Source organism: Hyperolius riggenbachi, chromosome 2 (assembly GCF_040937935.1).
Source record: "Hyperolius riggenbachi isolate aHypRig1 chromosome 2, aHypRig1.pri, whole genome shotgun sequence".
Taxonomy (NCBI): domain Eukaryota; kingdom Metazoa; phylum Chordata; class Amphibia; order Anura; family Hyperoliidae; genus Hyperolius; species Hyperolius riggenbachi.
The window spans coordinates 80,353,114-80,370,211 of NC_090647.1; the positions used below are offsets into that span (position 1 = coordinate 80,353,114).

At 43.7% G+C, this 17,098-nt stretch overlaps 1 protein-coding gene across 2 annotated transcripts in view; it reads left to right on the forward strand.

Moving 5' to 3' along the window:
• The first annotated feature begins 3,576 nt into the window (after positions 1–3,576).
• Positions 3,577–17,098, forward strand: part of XPO4 (exportin 4) — a 157,693-nt gene continuing 144,171 nt past the window's right edge. Inside the window, exon 1 of one of the 2 annotated variants that reach the window (XM_068266960.1) lies at positions 3,577–3,663. In XM_068266960.1, coding sequence (XP_068123061.1) covers positions 3,598–3,663 — 66 coding nt within the window. In that variant the 5' untranslated portion in view covers positions 3,577–3,597. Of the gene's footprint in view, positions 3,664–4,231; positions 4,304–17,098 lie in introns of those variants that run through there. The other variant, XM_068266961.1, reaches the window with a different exon arrangement.

Below are 17,098 nucleotides of genomic sequence, written 5' to 3' on the forward strand. Positions count from 1 at the left end.
ATTTTTCCCTCAAACAATTTTTCTATGAATTTTAATGGGAAAACAAAGAAAAAAATAGAAAAAAACATGTATTTCTCGGTTTTACCAATTCCAGTTTAAAAATAAAAAGTGCTACTGTAGATAAAAAACACAAATTTTGTTTGGCTATTCTTACTGCTTATCACAAAACTTAGATTATGTTCCTGTCGCAATTTATGGTGAAGATATTTGATTCTGAAATAATGCTACAGAGTGTGTTTTTCACTATGAAATGAGAAAATACAAGTGTTTTTAATAGTAAAAATCAATCTCGTTAGCTCAGGAAATTTATATTCCCATTCACCAATTAGTGCTGCATCAGATAGTGCCAGAAATGTGCACAGGAGCAAGCCCAATCCTGCATAGCACTGCTTCAATACAGGTCAGTAGATCTACTGACCTGTGGCTTAGATAAAGTCCCAGAGGACGTATATCTACTGACCTGTGGATGAAGTGGTTAAACTGGAAGGTCTAACCCGTGCTTATAGAATAGAGGTGATGGATGCCTCTTCTTTATCCTCACAGGTTCTATATACCAATGGTGCTCATCATGACCTCGGAGTCACGAGTAACCCATGATTACGGGCCGATTTGAGCAATTACGGGCTCAAAATCGGAATCCGTGATCAGCTGCGATCACGGATGGCGATTTTGAATGCATCCGTAATTTCATGCACATTCGACCCGTAATCTCGGCTTAGGAGCCATAATCACGAGTCGGAATCCGTGATTACTTTAACGGATAATAGCAAAGCCACCGTACATGCTAGAAACAGCAAATTTGCAGGGTACCATATATACTTGAATACAAGTCGACCTCGTGTATATGTCAACTCCAATATTAAACCCTCTTAAGCTGGAATTTTTTTTATTGACTCAAGTATAAGTCTACCCAGCAAAGTTAATGGCTGCACTTGACTCTGGAGGGGTTAATGACTGCACTGCATACAGTACATTAACCCCTCATGTCCCTTAAGTGCAGGCAATACCTTCTCCAGGCCCCCAAGTGCTGCAATTATTCGCTTCCTTTTATGAAGCCCAGTATTTCCCCCTGCCTCTTTCCTCGTTAATTGTGGTCAGGACTTTCAGACCTGTGTTTTCTTGGCATTTCCATTCCTCAAAGTATCACCACTGGATAAATTGCTGCAAATGGGAATGTCACTACTAGTACACACATTACTCTGTGCTAAGTGTTGCCCGTAACTCGTGTACAAGTCGATCCCTATACTTTTATGAAGTGAATCAGACCTAAATTTCTAGACTTATACTCGAGTATATACAGTATGTTAAGAAGAACATTAGGAACAAGAGGAAATTATATATAATATACTATAAACTATATTATAGTTTTTGAGAAAATCGATTCCAAAGTTCTCGTGCTGAGTGTGGGAAATGTTTCAGCAGCTGCTGAATATAGCGGAATATAGGGTAAAGCCCCTGTATGTATGATGCATAAAAAAAAGGAAATAATATCTTAAGATACTAGTATACTACTTCCTCTGTATAAATCACTTGTAAGGCCACATTTGGAGTATGGAATACTGCCATCTGGAGTTGGGAAGGTATTTTTCCCTTTTAAAGTGGATCTGAGATAAACTTTTACTCATTGCATAATTGTGTTCCTTTCATATATTTTATAGGGAATTCCTCAAGCCAAAAACTTTTTTTGTTTTGTTTTAATAGTCTAATTCCCTATAAACTAAACAAACCTCGCCCACAGCTTCTTCAGAGTGCCTTGGCACTCTTAACCTTAGTAGCAAGGGCTTATAGGAGCTCAGTCTAGGCAGGAGGAGGTTACTAGGCAGAGATTTCAGAGGCAGAGGGGAGAAGGGAAGAGGAGAGGGGAGTGAAGTTTTCACAGGCTGAGGGCTGGAGATACAGATCAGCTTGCCTGTGTGTATTGTGACAAACAGAACATTGTATCACAGGAATAAATAATTATAAATGTTGAAGCTGTTTGCAGCTAGATTTGCTGTGTAGACTATTTAAACTTTAGATAAGATATATAGACAAGTTATTTGTTATAGTTAGTTTTACATCTTGGATCCGCTTTAAGGCTAATTGACCCAGGCCTTGTAAGGTTTTTTGAATTCCCCTGGATCAACTGGGATATGTGCAGGTTCAGTTTTTTTTTTTTTTTTTACCTCGATGGACGGAAGTCTTTTTTCAACCAAACTAAGTAACTATATCCCTATTTATTCACAATTTGTAACTCAAGGAAATTCACTATTTTATTGCTGTAATAACAAGTGAATTTCAGATAAAGCTCTGGACAGTTTAGAGGATCCAAAAAGCATCAGAGAGATGCTTCAGAATAGTTCCACAACAGACAAATCATTGATATATCTCCCACCAAAAAACTGATTTTTACACACCTTCAAAAAAACCAAACACCCTACTTCTCTATAAAGAGGATAGTATGCAAGGGTATGAATTTACAACCCACCTGGGATTCCAGGTAGGTGCTCTCAATGTAGGGGCGCAATATTTTAGAGTTCCAGTCAAAGTTATGGGTTTAATATAGGCTTCTCCTTAAATATGCTCTATGAAACTTGTTCAAGGGTGGGGGAGAAGGGATGGCAAAAACTTTGGGAAACCGTCTTTATACTTTATAGAAATCCAACCCGATGACATGACAGACTGCACGACCAAGCGATTGCACGACTTGTATTTTCCATGCATCAACAAACTAAACAACCAACTCATTTACATACTGTGCACACAAGCAGAACGCTGACTGCGTAATAGTCTAAGCAAGTACAAGTTGTTCAAACGACTTGTACACACGCTGCCAACTGCAAGATATCAGTGCAACAGTCGTGTGAGTCCATCCTGTTGTACCGGGCAAATCACCTGTTATCAGTGGCTCGGCTAGTCGTTTGTCGCGCGTTTTCACAACCATCATCCACCAGACCAAGTTTGTACGATAGTTGAGCGGCAAAGTTTCACGCGTGTACTGTACGAGCCCTTTACGTAATTGATTGGGCAATGCTTTTAATGAGCGTGGGTGAGCATACATTGGCAAAACGTTATACAATCAAGGTAATATTGATTATTTGTCTCTGTTGCTTACGTATCCTTGGCTTTTGGGGACTGAAAAACTAGCACCTATTTTTATCTTATGACTCTCTTGCACCATGTGAAGCAAGTAGGGGCTGTTCTGACAACTTGTAAAACCAGTGCCTGGCTAGTGGCTACTTTCACACGATACCTGGCAGCCCAGGGCTGAATACGGTACCAGCCCACAAAATGTCCGCCTCCATGGTACATTGGTGGCAGGACCGCTCATAATTGCTGTAGAAACGTGTAACTTTTCCTGGTAGTCCCCTCAGAAGCCCCCTGCCGCTACCGCAGCCCCCACAGCGCTCCTCTATTACCCCCAACTCCGAGTCCCCATAGTGGCACCATCCAGAAAACTTCATCAGTCCCCGTCTCCCCTGAGTCCCCTCACTCTGAGGGGGAGGAGGAGGACGGCCGCTTCTCGCCCCCTCCCAAGCTCCCTCCCCCCAGGGCGGCCATTGGCTCTGCTCCCCGCTTTATCCCACACTGCACCGCGTGGCGCGTCATTGAACGGAGCCCATGATGGCGGCGCAGGGTGCTGCTGAAGTGATCGCCCAGCTGGAGAGCGCTGCCAAAGTTTTAATGGTGAGCGGGGTGTGGGTGAGAGGGGCACGCCGGGGGGGTAGGGGGCGGGATCAGGATGTGGGTGAGGCTGGCAGTGCTGAGTGCACGGGCTGCAGAGGAGAGGGCAGGTGTGCATAGTGACCCAGGGTAGCCTGTAACTCTCCCTGCCTGCGTCCATCGCTTTCCTGTGCTATAGCTGCACGGGGTCCCTTCTCCCCCCCTGCCCCGGAGCACAGGGTAGCGGGGGTGTGCCATGCATCTGCTGCCTGCCTGAGGAGAGGGGCTGATCCCTCCTGTGGTACATGTATGTATGGCTGCCTCTCCGTGGAGGTGGACGTGTGCATCTCACTGCATGCCCCCCCCCCCCAACAGCTAACTGCCAGGCGAATGACTTCTAAACTTGTCTGCTTTCCTATCCTGAGCACTGAATGTTGCTATCATCATTATCATCTGCTGAGATCCTGCAGCAACTACTAGGGACCAACTTAGGTGACTTGCTGGGGACTTCAGCAGTGCTGGAACAGTTCTGGGTCCCAGCAGAGACTGTTGTAGTGTTCCTCAATATTAGGCTTGGTTTTCACGCATGGTTCTGCGATGGTAAACAATGTCTGCAGTTCTCGTCGTTTCAAGGATGTTCTTTCAGATGAATCAACAGATGTTGGTATGATCGATTACTGTCATTTGCACACATGCTGGGTTTTGATCCCGATTTTTGCTGTTGTCTGTCCAGCGCTTAAAGAGACTCCGTAACAAAAATTGCATCCTGTTTTTTATTATCCTACAAGTTCCAAAAGCTATTTTAATGTGTTCTGGCTAACTGCAGCACTTTATACTATCACTGTCTCTGTAATAAATCAATGTATCTTTCCCCTGTCAGACTTGTCGGCCTGTGTCTGGAAGGCTGCCAAGTTCTTCAGTGTTGTGGTTCTGCTATGAACTCCCCCTTGCAGGCCCCTCTCTGCACACTGCCTGTGTGTTATTTAGATTAGAGCAGCTTCTCTCTTCTCTCTTATCTTTTACAAGCTGGATAAATCGTCCTCTGAGCTGGCTGGGCTTTCACATACTGAAGAATTACAGACAAGGGCAAAGCTGTTTGCAGGAAGGAAAGAGCAGCCTGAAACTTCAGTGCATGAGAACAGGGGGAAAGAAACACACAAATAATCTCTTGAGATTCAAAAGGAATGCTGTATACAGCCTGCTTGTGTATGGATGTATTTTTCTATGTGTGGACATACTGTACATCAACCTACTTCCTGTTTTGGTGGCCATTTTGTTTGTTTACAAACAAACTTTTAAAAACTGTTTTTAACCACTTTTAATGCGGCGAGGAGCAGCGAAATTGTGACAGAGGGTAATAGATGTCCCCTAACGCACTGGTATGTTTACTTTTAAAAGATTTTAACAATACAGATTCTCTTTAAAGGGATTAAGCCCTACAAAAATAATAATTTTTAGTCACCTGATGCTTCTACCAGCCCCCTGTAGCCGTCCTGCATCCTCACAGTCACTCTCGGATACTCCTTAACCCCACCACCAGCTAGTTTTGATTTTGACCGACAGGCTCTCTTCGCCTGCGCAGTTCTGACCATGTGTCTCCTTTGCATTCCCGTCTGCAATAGTGCTATTGTGGACAGGAACATGAAGATGACTATGCATCATCAGGTCTGTCGGCGAAGTGAAAGTAGCTGGCGGCATGGGACAGGAGGATCCGAGAGCGACTGCGAGGGCACGGGGCAGCTGCAGTAGATACCCCAGGTGAGTGAAACTGATTTTTTTTTTTTTTTTTTTTTGCAGGCTTAGGTGTCCCTTAAACTGATCCTAGAAAGCAGCTGGTTGCTTCCAGGATTGTTTACTGCCATGTTTCCCTGTCCCCCCTGCCAACAGGGCTGTGGAGTTGGATGATTTTTGTATCTACTCCATACCCGTGCAAGGAGCAATTTTGGGTACCCGGAGTTGGTGGTTTCATAAAATGGCGAGGTGGAGTCAGATGATTTTGTATCGACTCCACAACCCTGCTTGTGAGGATGAAAAAAGCCGTATGCAAGGAAGCGCCGCTGATAGCAGACAAATGTTTTTGGGTTTTTTTGCTTGCTTGCAGAAAAGCATTTGCAATGAGACGCCAGGCTGCTGTGGGAAGTTGGTTCAGATGTCCATCTGAACCAGTACTTATTTTGGTCTGTATCTCTTATGAAAGCCTGTGCTATAGGTAAGGTTATCTCAGTTACCCCTTAGCCAGTTGTGGACCGCCTAATGCAGATTTGCGGCTGGTCCGCAGCCCTCTTGTTCCTCCGTGACACATATATGCGTCATCTCGCAAGGAACGAGATTTGATGGGAGCTCGTGGGAGCTCCTGTCAGTGTGCACAGCGGATCCCAGCTGTCGGCCTGCCAGCCAATGATCGGTGCTGGCAGGCTGTTTTTCTTTTTAAATTATTCATTTAAGTATTTAATATAGCACTGACATCTTACGCAACGTTGTACAGAGTACAGTCTTGTCATCAACTGTCCCTAGGGAGGGGCTCACAATAGTCATATCTGGTATGTATCATGTAGTGTATGTATCTTTAGTCTAGGGCCAATTTAGAGGGAAGCGAATTAATTTATCTGTATTTTTTTTCTTTTTTTTTTATACAAAATTTGTCTCTTTATTATAATAATAGAAACTAAAAACAGCAGTAGCAATCAAATACCACCAAAAGAAAGCCCTGTTTGTGAGAGAAAAATGAGATAAAATTCATTTGGGTGCTAAGTTGTATGACCAAGCAATAAACCGTTAACATTGTGAAGTGCTGAATTGTAGAAAATGGCCTGGTCACACATACTGTATGTTTACTAACATTGAATCCTTACTGTGAATACATGATTTCCAAACATTACTGATTGATTTTAATCAACTAAACCACAATTTACTTTTGTTTTTATATAATTTATCATTTTTTAGCACACAAGATGTGTTGTATGTAATAAACTTCATCAAGCCCAAGTACCCCTCCTGAACCCATTAGATGCAAATCACATGTTGAGACCCTAGGAGCTAGAGTGTGCCCAGATTATTGTTACAAGGCAGGATGGGGGGCTCATTTAACTTCCGCAAAATGCATGGTTTGCTTTAGGGCTGGTTCACACCGGCTTCTGGTGGTGTGTTGGTGGTGGCTTCTGGTGGTGTGTTGGTGGTGGCTTCTGGTGGTGTGTTGGTGGTGGCGTGTCGGTGGCGGCTTCTGGTGGCGTGTTGGTGGCGGCTTCTGGTGGCGTGTTGGTGGCGGCTTCTGGGGGGGGGGGCGTGTGGTGTGTTGGTCCAGAAAATCATTTGGCATCTTTCAGTGGCTTATGTCCTGTTTTGCTCTTGCAGAGACGCGGCAGAAAGCAACCCTGGAGTCAGCACGTTGCTTCAAAGATTGATTGAAACGGTGTGAAAGTAGGGGCTGGAATGTGACATAAGCGAAAACGACAGTACAGGCGCTGCCCATTCACTTGGACGAGCGCCGCTGATGAAGTTAAACGTTGCGCAATCGCCCACGTGAACTGGCCCTAACACTCTCGTCAGAGCACCCAGATAGCTTACCGTGACCCAGAACCACAAGGAGATCATAAAAGGCTAAAAGAGACCCAAATGCTTTCTTACCAAAAAACAGTGCTAAATATAGGAAGGCAAAATATTTTAGAGAACAAATTCTAAAACCAAGTGCAAGGGGTGGTAACCTGCTAATCAGCTGCGCGTTGGTGAGGGGGTCCCTCGTACCCCTAAGAATAAAAATCAGTATAAAAAGTTTTCCAACACGCACTCAAATGACTCTAATTTTATTCAAAAACCACACTGTGTCATATTAAACTTCACAAAGGATTCAAATTCCCAGAGATTCCACTCATCCACTCATTCATCCACACTCCACATATACAACCGACTTGAAGGGCCCTTCAATAGGCTCAATTCACTAAGCTTTATCAAACGTTTGATAATTTACCTCATGGGTAAAATCTAATTTTGAATTCACTAAAGTGTTATAGATTTATTGAACGTTTTATCGATAAAACATTTGATAAATTTATAACACCACAGTGAATTCAAAATTAGATTTTACCCATGAGGTAAATTATCAAACGTTTGATAAAGTGTTTGATAAAGCTTAGTGAATTGAGGCCATTGTCTCACAAAAAAGTTTTGCATAAAAGATATAAAGTATATATCAAAAAATATAAAAACTATGATAAAAAGCAATAGATAGGGGGGTTCTCTTGGTTTTCATAAGGACTATAGCAGTATTCTCATATGCTTGTACTATTCCTTTATCTCTGCTATGGTATTATTGTTCTCGTTCTCCGCCATCAAGAGTAGTAACTCGCGTGTCCTTGTGTCCACCAGACGAAATACACCAGAGAGGGTCTTTACCCCAAATAGAGCCAAACTCTCTTCTCCTGGCTGCCCCGTACACTTACACCACACTATACTCCGTGTATGGTATCACGGCAAATCTCCGACCGCTTTCACCCGCCGCCTCCTTCGTTATCTTATAATTAGATTTTACATACTCGTGTGACTTGAAGGTGTAAAATTTCATTGCATTTGCTAGATACTTAGGGTTCACATTGGACAAATCAAAAACTGAGACAAGCGGTTACTTTCCCACAATGCCGCCGACTTCTATGCGTATCACGCCTTGCATGCGGCCTATTGGACGCGTTGCAAGACTCACTAGCGCGCACTTCCTCCTTCAAGCTCCGAAAATAGCTATACAAAGCGCTTTTTCAAGAGCTTTGTGATTTCCCTATACCTTCCATTGAGCAAAAGCACTCCGAAAATAGTACCTGTAGCGCATTTGCGATTTAAAAGAAATCTAAACGCTCACATGTGAACACTCTCATAGGAAATCATTGCACAAGCGCTTTTAGGCCGATCTCTAAAATCGTCAGCGTTTAAACCGCCCAATCCCCCCCCCCACACACACACACACACCGGGAATGCTCATAGTGTGAACGAGCCCTTTTGTGCGAGATCAATGCAAAGCGTCTCTTGCTCCGGAATTATCACAGCCTCCCCAAACTTGCGGATCCTTTTACTTGGAACATTGGGAACGTATCCTATTAACATTGGTTGTGTTGTGCCCTTTACACACCATGGTATTTCCATGCTATATAGATTGGTGTAATTCATCATTTCCGACAGGTCTGATTGATTTTCCAATCGCTTCTATACAAAATGGATCAGAAAAACAATGGTAAATCAGATTGGGCCTATTGGAAATAGTAGATTCAACCCATCTATAAAATGGGATATTTCTTGGTACCAAGCATTAGGATCCGGTCCAGGCCTTAGTAAATGACTTGTTACCCCTTCCTGTGCTTTTTCTGACGTTGCCAAATCATCCTTTAAAGGGACTCGGAGCACCTCTCATGGGCATGCCTTTAAGATGAAGACCAGTACTGCAAAGTACTTAAATTTCATTTGATGCCATTCTACACCCAATAGTTTGCATTCAATTTAAATTTAAAAATCGTGGCTGCCATCTTGGCTATGTTATAACTTCCGGGTCACCCTGTCTTCTCTGTTAGAGACGTGCATCACTTAATGAAGCAGGAAGAGGAAGTGGCACGCATGGCCATGGCAAGAGGCTCCTCCAGAGGGGTCATAGCACGACTTTGTTGGAAGTCGTCTGGCTTAAAGACCCATGAGAGGTTCTCGGGAGTTCCTTTAATTACTGACTCACATGAATTATACAGGTCTTATGGCTAGTTATATGCAGTTTATGCACTGGTTATGTGTAACGGCCCTTCTCCACTGGCTGCGATCTGCTTTAAAAAGCTGATTGCAGACGCTTTTTTACATGTAAATCATAGTGCTCATTTCCCACTACTGCGTGTTGCTTTTTACCTGCACGTAAACTCTGGGCTGTGCAATTCTCGGCATGATAGCACTCATTTACCAACGTGGAAACTATGACTTGTGTTTACCAGGGCTGTGGAGTCGGTACAAAAATCTTTCGACTCCTCAGTTTATGAAACTCCGACTCCGGGTACCCAAATGGCTCCGACTCCTTAGTCTAATACTTAACAGGGCTCGTGTCAAAAATGCAGCAATTTAGAAAAATGTATATGATCGATGTTACAATTCTTCGTTATATTATAATTCGATTTTACATACTCGTGTGACTTGAAGGTGTAAAATTTCATTGCATTTGCTAGATATTTAGAGTTCACATTGGACAAATCAAAAACTGAGACAAGAGGTTACTTTCCCACAATGCCGCCGGCTTCTATGCGTATCACGCCTTGCATGCGGCCTATTGGACGCGTTGCAAGACTCACTAGCGCGCACTTCCTCCTTCAAGCTCCGAAAATAGCTATACAAAGCGCTTTTTCAAGAGCTTTGCGATTTCCCTATACCTTCCATTGAGCAATTCCCCCCCCCCCCCCCCCAAAAAAAAAATGCAGCCAGTGTGCGTCAGTCCTTATACACAATTACTTGCGTATCATTGATGACCGTCTCTACCAGTCATTTATCAGTAAATTTCTAGGATGGGTTAGTGAGTCCTTTCATCCCAGCGCAGTCATGGAGGACCTGTTTTATTTGGGAATATGGGCTGGTTTATTTCGCTATAAATGTTTTGCTGGCTGTCTATTGTTGTATGTGTGAATGTAAATTTGTAAAGCATTTATATACCACCTGTCTGCCAGGTAACTGTACACACAGTTGTGCAAGCAAATTTGCTTTCACTCCATCTCTAAACCTGCTGGAGCCTTAGAACTTCTGACACTCATTAACATGCAGTTAATATCAGGTTACGTTGGTTCTTTGTAATGTTATTGGTTGCTCCAGTTGTGCAACTGCAAAACACTAATGTAGTTTTGGCCTTTCTAGGAAAGTTGTGTACAAGAAATGTCCAGGGGGGAGATTTTATGTTCTACCTTCCTCCCAGCTTAGAATCCAAGTACAAATCGGGGTCATGGGAGGGGAAGACAATACTGTAGTGGGAATTTCGCTCTCTTGAAAGGTGGCTTTAGCTCACTACCAATAATATGGTTAACACTTAAACTGCATACTGACATTACATTTTTTTGCTGGCTTAACAAAAATCATTCATGATCAGGTTTGCTTTCAGTCTATCTGTGTAGGCAGCGTCTTCCACGCTGATTAAAGTGGATCAGAGATAAACTTTTACCCATAGCATAATTGTGTTCCTTTCATATAGTTTATAGGGCATTCCTCAAGCCAAATACTTTTTTTGTTTTGTTTTAATACTCGAATTCCCTATAAACTAAACAAGCCTTACCCACAGCTCCTTTTGTGCCTTGGCACGGTAGCAAGGGCTTATTGGAGCTCAGTCTGGGCAGGAGGAGGAGGAAGTTACTACCCAGAGATTTCAGAGGCAGAGGAAAGAAGAGTGAATTTACACACAGGCAAGCTGATAGCATTTCCAGCCCTCAGCCTGTGACAATGTGACAAAGAGAACATGTGCCCTCATTGTATCACAGGAATAAATAATCATAAACTTTTGAAGCTGTTTGCAGCTACATATGCTGTGTAAATCTAAACTTTAGATAAGATATATAGATAAGTTACTTGTTATAGTTAGTTTTTCATCTCAGATCCGCTTTAAAGGGTACCTGTAGGAAAATAAAGATCCTGAAATGGATACTCGCCTGAATCAAAGTATAATGCAGAGGGTTCCCTGTTGTCCTCCACCGGGCCATTCTAGCTCTTTCTCGCTCAAAAGACCGTCATCAAACCCATGCGGGTCCACAGTGACCAGATGGTGCACAGCTTTTCGTATCGCTTTTTTTAATCCTTTTTTCGATCGATTTTTGTTTAGTCCTATGACAGTCAATCAAAAAAAGTGATTAAAAAAATGATCGAAATTCAGATCGGGCATGTTGGAAATAATCTGGCAGGTAATCTGCCCAAAAATTGTATGGTGTGTACCTAGCATTATGTACAATGGATGCATGTGAACCACACCCACAATTGCGATTTGGCCAAATCACAATCGCAAGTCCTTCAGCATCTTTGGAACAATTGCACTCCAATACAAAACATAGGAGCACTGTGAAAATCACTTTATTTTTAAGTATTTATATAGCGCCGACATATTATGCAGCACTGTACAGAATATATTGTCTTGTCACTCAGAGGGAGACTCAGAGGGGCTCACAATCTAATGCTTACCATAGTCCTATGTATGTATCGTGTAGTGTACATATAGACTAGGGCCCATTTTAGGGGGAAGCCAATTAACTTAACTTTGTTTTTGGGATGTGGGAGGAAACCTGAGTGGCCGGAGGAAACCCACACAGGGACAACATACAAATTATTTGCATATGTTGACCTGGCTGGGATTCCAAGCGGGGACCCAGCGCTGCAAGGTGAGAGCGCTAACCACTGCGCCACCGTGCTGCCCATAATCAATTTTTCAGCTACTTTGTAGGTGTGTTAATGAGTTCTTAAAGGAATACTATCGATTCACATATTTTTTTCAATCGACACAGGAATTGTTTGGGAAGTGCTGCTGAGTACTGGCGTATACATTTTAGTAGCAACTTCTTTGTTTACTGTTAGCAAAATACTTTCAAAGTTTACTGACACCAAAACTGAAGGCTGACTGAGCCATGAGGAGAGGGGAAATTCCCCTCACACTTGATCAGTTAACTCTATGTGTAGCTCTGTGTGTGACAGAGAGAGAGAGAGAGCTCCCAACAGCTGCAGCTTCTGTGTTTCTGACTGCAGTGTCTGAAGAGAGCAGAGGAAATGTAACTAATTGTCAAAGCTTTTTCATACTGTTTTTGCTTTCAGAGTTTGATGTTTGATATTTTCTTTCTGTAGTCTGATATGCAACACTGGCTGTGCATTGAAGCAGACACCCCTTGTGCAATTGATTTGTCCCAATATAGCTAAATCCTACCCTCAATAAATTACAGCTTTTGCCTCTGATATTTAACATGAAAAGTAGGGAAATGTTTACACAGCTACTTAGACATTATTTGCACACTGTCATTTTAGAACACTTGGGTATCGATAGTATTCCTTTAAATAATTTGATATGTGCCGGGTCTCCCAATGCAGTGTTCTCCCCAGAATTTTTTACCAGCAGGGTGGCATGAAAAAAAGGGGGGGGGGGCATAGTGGGGAATGCACGGGTGGTGCTACTCTGTGCAACTGCTTACAGTATAGCAGGAGGATGAGGCGGCAAGCCGATGACAGCCGGGTGCTCACCAAAATTCAAGCTAAAAAAAAAGCCTGGGAAGACCTGTGCAATGTAGTTTTTTTTTGTTTTTTTCCCTGACTCATAGTCCCGCCCAGGACCGGGCCGAGGCAGAGGCTCCATCCTCAGGGCGCAGTGTAGGAGGGGGTGCACAGCTCACTCACCTATCATTCCCCTTATCCCCTATTGTGTTTGAAGCAGAGAGAAATAAGCAAAGGGGACACATAGCAGTGACTGCAAGCCTGATAACTAGAGATTAAGGTGTTGGGGGGCCTGGGGCACCTCTTAGTCTAAAAGCAATTAGTGTGTGACGGCTGGGGTGGAGGGATGGAGGGGCGCACTTTGGTGTCTCAGCCTTGGGTGCTGGAGGACTTTGTCCTGGCTCTAGTCCCGCCCCCTGTGTTAAACTGGAGATCAAGAAGCACCTATGACCTCCTGTGATGGGGGTGTGGCTACGTGCCGGAAGTCGTCAGAAGTGTACCTTGGGAGGCCCAGCAAGTATTTTAAACTTTTTTTTTTTGGCCAGGTTTAAGACGAACAAAAAATCTGAAGCGCTGTACAGTGCTTCCAAACGGCTGACTAATCACCCCAGGGTTCGCTGCACAAAGCACTTCCGCAATTGCAAGGCAATTCCCAGCGGGTCCAAGGCCTGGCTGTTGCTAGGCCCCGTTGACATTACAAACGCGGACGGCCATGCGTGCGGAACGCAACGCATGCGAACGCACGCCATCCGGGTTTGTATGCGTTGCGTGGCTGATCCCATCACTGAAAAGTGAATGGGACAGCCACGCGTTTTTGCAAAAAATGCGTGCAGCATGCGTCCCCGGACCGCACAGGTCCGGAGCGCATGCAGTGTGAACATCAGACAGTGCACTCTATGCACTGTCTGATGTCGTGCGTGTCGGCCTCCTGCACGCATTTCCAAAACGCGGCTGGAAACGCGTGCAGTGTGAACGGGGCCTTACTGCGTTGGTAAATTTATATAGACAACCAGATATTAAGAGCTGTCCATCTGAAACATGCAAGGGGAAGTCATAATGTTCAAGAGGAAGTATTGAAGAGCTGAAATGTGACAGAGGGCAGCAAACAGAGGTGGCAACAAGAGTGAGTCAACTCATACGCATGCGCGAAGATTCAGGTTTAGTCTGGCAGAATTTGCAACAATGTTTCCGAATTCGAATATGGCGAATGCACCAACACAGTTAGATGATTTTTTTATTTATTTTTTTCCATTTTGCTCCCAACAATAGCCCTGAATCGCAAAAGAGCCTTCATCTCACTGTAGGATTAGCTTGCATTTTCTGTAGGTGAAGTTAGTATGTAGGGCTGTGTAAGTACAACCAAATCCACAGACAATGTTTTGGGCAGTCGATCATCTCAACCAATTTCCTGTTTGGAAAGTCAGAAGCTGTACACTTGCTTTTCTGATGAAGCCTTTGAAGTTGCCATGGGTTCTTGTGTATACTAATTGGTTGGCTGCCCATGCACACAGTGCAGGGTCGATTGAGGTTTACCAACATGTCCAAACCTGAAACAATGAAGGAAATGATCATTATCAATCATTCTACTTTACAGATCACCTCTGATCACCTGACCAGCCGATCATTTCTATTGGATAGCTTACAAGCCCTGAAACTCCTATACTGTTCACTGTCCTGGTTATTACACAACATGCAGCTGTGCAAATAAAACTTGCAGCCACTGAACTTATTGTATTGCTAGGTAATCACATGTTGCTGTGATGGTTTTCTATTGATCATGTAAAGTCGGCAACTTTGGTCACTAGAGAATACATCTAGCGGATGAATACACCAGATTTTTTTAAGAACTAAAAACAGGCATGGGCCCGTATTTATTCACTGTTTATCCAAAGGTTTCTCCCAGGAGAGCATTTTTCCTCTTCTGGAAATATATATTTACTTTTATAACTTATATTTACTATAATATAATTACTTTTCAGCACTTGTCAATTGAAAAAGTACTAAAAAGTTGGCTGCTTGTTGTAGGGTTTTCAGAAATTGTGCAAGATATTGATAAAGGTGCTCCTTAAGGTGCATACACACTTTGATTTATGTCACCCGTCTGGGATCAGGGCCTGATCCCCCTTTGGTGACATCGCTGGCCGATCTGTACAGACACGTGTCAGCTGTGTAGCTAACAATGCATTCTGTAGCTATGCGGGAGGACAGCGCAGCGTAGTGGCGCACATATGACATGGCGGGTGGGGGAACGGTGCAGATGTCGCGGGGATGAGTAGATACGCCGGGCAGATTTCTGTACAGCTAACGGCTGAGGCGGTTGTTATCGGCAGCCTAAAGGTGCGTACACACGCCCTACGGCCGCCAACGACTGGTCCGTCAGACCCTCCCGCTGGGTGGGCTTTCAGGTGACAGCAGCGTGTGTGTACGCGCTGTCGGCGGACTAATAAGGCTGTTTCTAAACGATCCGCTCAGTGGATCGTTCAGAAACAGCCTTATAGGTCTGCCGACAGTGCGTACACACACTCTACTGTCGCCCAGCGGGAGGGTCTGACTGACCCGTCATTAGCGGCCGTAGAGCGTGTGTACGCACCTTTAGTCAGGTGTGTGTACTGGCCTTTACTCTTCTGGATGTCGGCCCCTCCTTGAATCTTAGATCTTTTTATGATTTAGGTGTGCTATAATTCAAGTGGTATAAAACTCAAAAGGGTCTGTTTCCACTACATGCAGATTGGATGCAGAAAAACTGACTGCAATTAATGTCTATGGGCCTGTTTCCACCAAACACAAGTTTTCTGATACAGATTTTCCCATAGACCTTCATTGGAGTCAGTTTTTTTGCATCCAATCTGTGTGTAGTGGGAACAGACCCAAATACTTTTCTGCTCTAAAACAATAAACCCCAAAAAAACCCCCAAAACAGAAAATGGTAAACAACAAAAACTGTCACTTGACACATTTATACTTTGTTCTGCAATGGCAATGCAATCATTTAGCTTCAGAAAATTAACATATTGTCCATACCCCTACCCTTCCCTGAATGGTGGCCGGATCTTCTTGGATCTGCCAGTGCATTATAGTTGGATATCTTTGAGCCAGCGTGATACTGTGACTGCTGCTACCCACTATAGGTAGAGTTCTGAAAAGATGATGAGCAACCTCGCACAGTTCCTATAGTGCTAAATATGTAAACCTCACTATGACCCTGATTCATTAACCATTTCTCTTTGAGTTTTCACAACTTATCTTTTACTTTGCTTATCTATCTATATAATATCTTCTGAGCACCTTGCAAGGAAAAAAAAAACTGCTCAAACGTTGCCCCTGACTGGTTAAAGGTTCTTTACTTTTTTCTGTCTTTGTTTAGCACTTTTTAGCTTATGAGGCAATGACAAGGTGTTGTATAGCAGGAGCTTTCCAGGAGCCAGGCAGTCAGGGCTCCTTACCAATTACGGCTTCACACTTTTTCTGTTTATGAAGCCTGTGCCTTAAGGGTCCGTTCTCACTTGGGCGATTAGTGGGTGATTTCCGCTAACTACCGAAGCAGTGGAAGTGCTAGTGCAATATTAACCTATGGCAGTGATCTCATGGGTGTTTTGCGATTAGCATTAATCGCAAAATGTGTTCCCTGCAGCATTTTGCCTCGATTCAGGAGCGATACAGTACTTATAAAATCGCTGATTGCGATTGTTCTGAATCGCAGAAGTACACAGTGATTTTACTGCGCTAATCACAGTAAAATCACCCACGCAAAACGGTAGGGCTAGGGCTTCTTCCTACCCATAGAAGTTTAGTTCTCACACCGCAGTCTCGCTCTCCCCTCCGCCTCCACTCCTCTGCAAGATCACGACCTGCGGCTGGGCTCCTCTGTGCATACACACCATGCACCTCTTGTGATTGCACTCCTGCCTTTGGGCAAGGCTGCCTAATGATCACTGGCACTGGTCACCCCACATTTTTTTAGCCGCCCCCCCCCCCCCCCCCCAATTTTTTTATTGGATTTAGGTCTGGCTGAAGCATTTCTTTAATTGATTAGGATGTATAATTTTGGGTCTTTAGGTTGAAAGGTGAAATTCCTCTTCATCTTTACCTTTCTAGGATACTCCATAAGATTTTTGACCAAACTGACTGGTATTTGGAGCTTTTAATACCCACCACCTTGACCAAAACCCCAGTTCCAGCTAAAGAACAGCAACCTCAAAGCATGATACTGCCACAACCATGCTTCACTGTTGGTTTGGTCTTCTTTTGTTTCTGTGCCAAACGTACCTTTTGGAATTTATGGCTA